Source organism: Palaemon carinicauda, chromosome 20 (genome assembly GCF_036898095.1).
Source record: "Palaemon carinicauda isolate YSFRI2023 chromosome 20, ASM3689809v2, whole genome shotgun sequence".
Classification (NCBI taxonomy): Eukaryota; Metazoa; Arthropoda; class Malacostraca; order Decapoda; family Palaemonidae; genus Palaemon; species Palaemon carinicauda.
Window position 1 is genome coordinate 33,369,817 of NC_090744.1, and position 2,163 is coordinate 33,371,979.

The 2,163-nt window shown below is 39.7% G+C and overlaps 1 protein-coding gene across 1 annotated transcript in view; it reads right to left on the reverse strand.

Annotated features, from left to right (window-relative positions):
• Nucleotides 1-1,261: 1,261 nt before the first annotated feature.
• LOC137659720 (uncharacterized) overlaps nt 1,262-2,163 on the reverse strand; it is a 6,105-nt gene continuing 5,203 nt past the window's right edge. Inside the window, exon 2 of the mRNA XM_068394539.1 lies at nt 1,262-1,332. Within this exon, the coding sequence (XP_068250640.1) occupies nt 1,262-1,332 (71 nt within the window). The remainder of the gene's footprint in view (nt 1,333-2,163) is intronic.

Sequence of the window (2,163 nt, forward strand, 5' to 3'; positions counted from 1 at the left end):
ACGATATTTTAACTACAAATTAGGAAACTCAAAATAAAGTCATATACTTATGCCGAAAATATTGATGTTTATAAACCTAATCTGCAGAAAGACATGGATGGATAAGACAGAAATGACTAATGAGTTCTTGGTGATTACTTAGATGGCAGATCAATATTATAGTCTCAAATTCCACAAAAAACAATTTGTAAATGAAAGAGAGAGGAGGGGAGAAGTGTGTATGTGTATGTATCTGTGTATATGCATGTGTGTGAGTGTGTGCAGTACATATACAAGACACAAATGCAGACATATTTGGGTTTATAATTATGTTTCCATAACCGTTTCACTGCTTTGGTCATAGTTATCATTAGCAAGTCCTAACTGACAGATTATAATCTCTCTCTCTCTCTCTCTCTCTCTCTCTCTCTCTCTCTCTCTCTCGCTCTCTCGCTCTCTCTCTCTCTCTCTCTCTCTCTCTCTCTCTCTCTCTCTCTCTCTCTCTCTCTTTTTTTTTTGACTTTACAATAGGTTGTTGTAATTATGGCAATGTCTAACAACAAAAGAAAGCAGAAATATATAAGAGGACTACATTAAAATTCGTTATACTTGCGTTATCTCAGCAGAAAAAATACTCAATTTGTGATGTGCAGTGAAGTGCTCTCAGAAGAATCAATGACGCAGTATAAGTTAAGACATCATTTTGAGTCGAAAAATGCAAAGTTCAGTGAAGAAAGCCCCGTGTTTTTTCAATAATAAGCCTATGGATCTAAAAAAAAAAAAAAAAGATATCGTCTTAACAAAGAAGGAAATTTCCAAAGACAAAGTAAATCTGCTTTACTGGCGTTTTATATCGTATTTGCGAGAACTGCTAAAGTAAAAATATAAACAGCAATGCATTGGTGAGGAATTAATTTCACCTTTTTGCAAAAGACATCGTTCATGACATAATCGAAGATAAGGGAGTTAAATCCTCGGAAATTACAACGCTTTTAAACCCTACTGTACTTCTCCACTTGATCTCTTCACATTAGTAGTTGATGAATCAACATATATAGGTAATCTTCCTCAGTTATTAGTTTATGTGCAATATATAGTGTTACGCGCCCGTGCTGTGATGTGCGGCCTTGCTAAAGGAACTCAGGGCAATAACAAAGGAAAAGAATAATGGAAAGGTCCTCACTCGGCAATAAGACAAAGAATACCGACAAAATAGATGTATTTACAATCTTTAAATAAGAATTAATGAAAAGGGGAGCACAACAGATAACTATATTTTAATTTAAGCCACTATGTGCTTCGCATGGAGTTTGATGGACCGTGGATGATGATTCAGCACAGCAATCACATTCCCTGGAAAGGGAAATAAATTAAAATATTTACCAAACACTTACTTCTACTGGCTGGGAACACGAAAACGTGTGGTTAAAACTTTTAAGCAAATAAAATGAAAGTGCAAAGCTTAGGGATTTAAACACTACACATGGAATCAACACTGTCATAGGGTGAATTAATTAAGGTTAGGAGCAAACGGCATTCGTGGTTGGGATATAGGGAATAGGATAAAAGGTTTAGTGGGTAGGATCTTTCTTTAAAGGATAAAAGGAAAAAATGGGATGTGATTAGGAAGTGATGGAAGGTTGGGTAAGGATGATGAGGATCTCAAAATCAGACACCTTACCTTAGTAAAAAGGACTCTGGTTCCTCCCTTGTGGAGGGTATGCACAGGTCCTGCCTCCCTGAGATCTTGAGGGCGGAGAGGTGATGCTTCTCTCACGGAGGCTGGGTTAGCGAAGGACGATGCCCAGCCGCTCCTAGGCCGACTGAGCTCCCTTTTGCCCCCAAGTGGGGGGCGGGGGAAATTGGCCTGACTGTTGTCCCACTGGCCAGGCCTTGTCATGTGTCCCAACACCCCCATCAATAGGCCTCCTCTTTCTCCTGGAATCTCGACGTCACCACGTGGTTCGTAAAGGATGTCTGGAAATGAGACCTCAAGGAGGGTAGACTGGTATAGGATGGTTGGAGGGGGGAGGGGGGAGTGAGACTCTGAGTAGGGTCCCAAAGCTTATGGCCTGTTGACCCAGTCCTTGCTGGTGGGTTCTTTGTTTGAAAAAAGGTGGCGCAATGACCGCCATTAATAACAATAGGTAATGACGATCTTAAGGATAAAATTCTTTCTTGTAG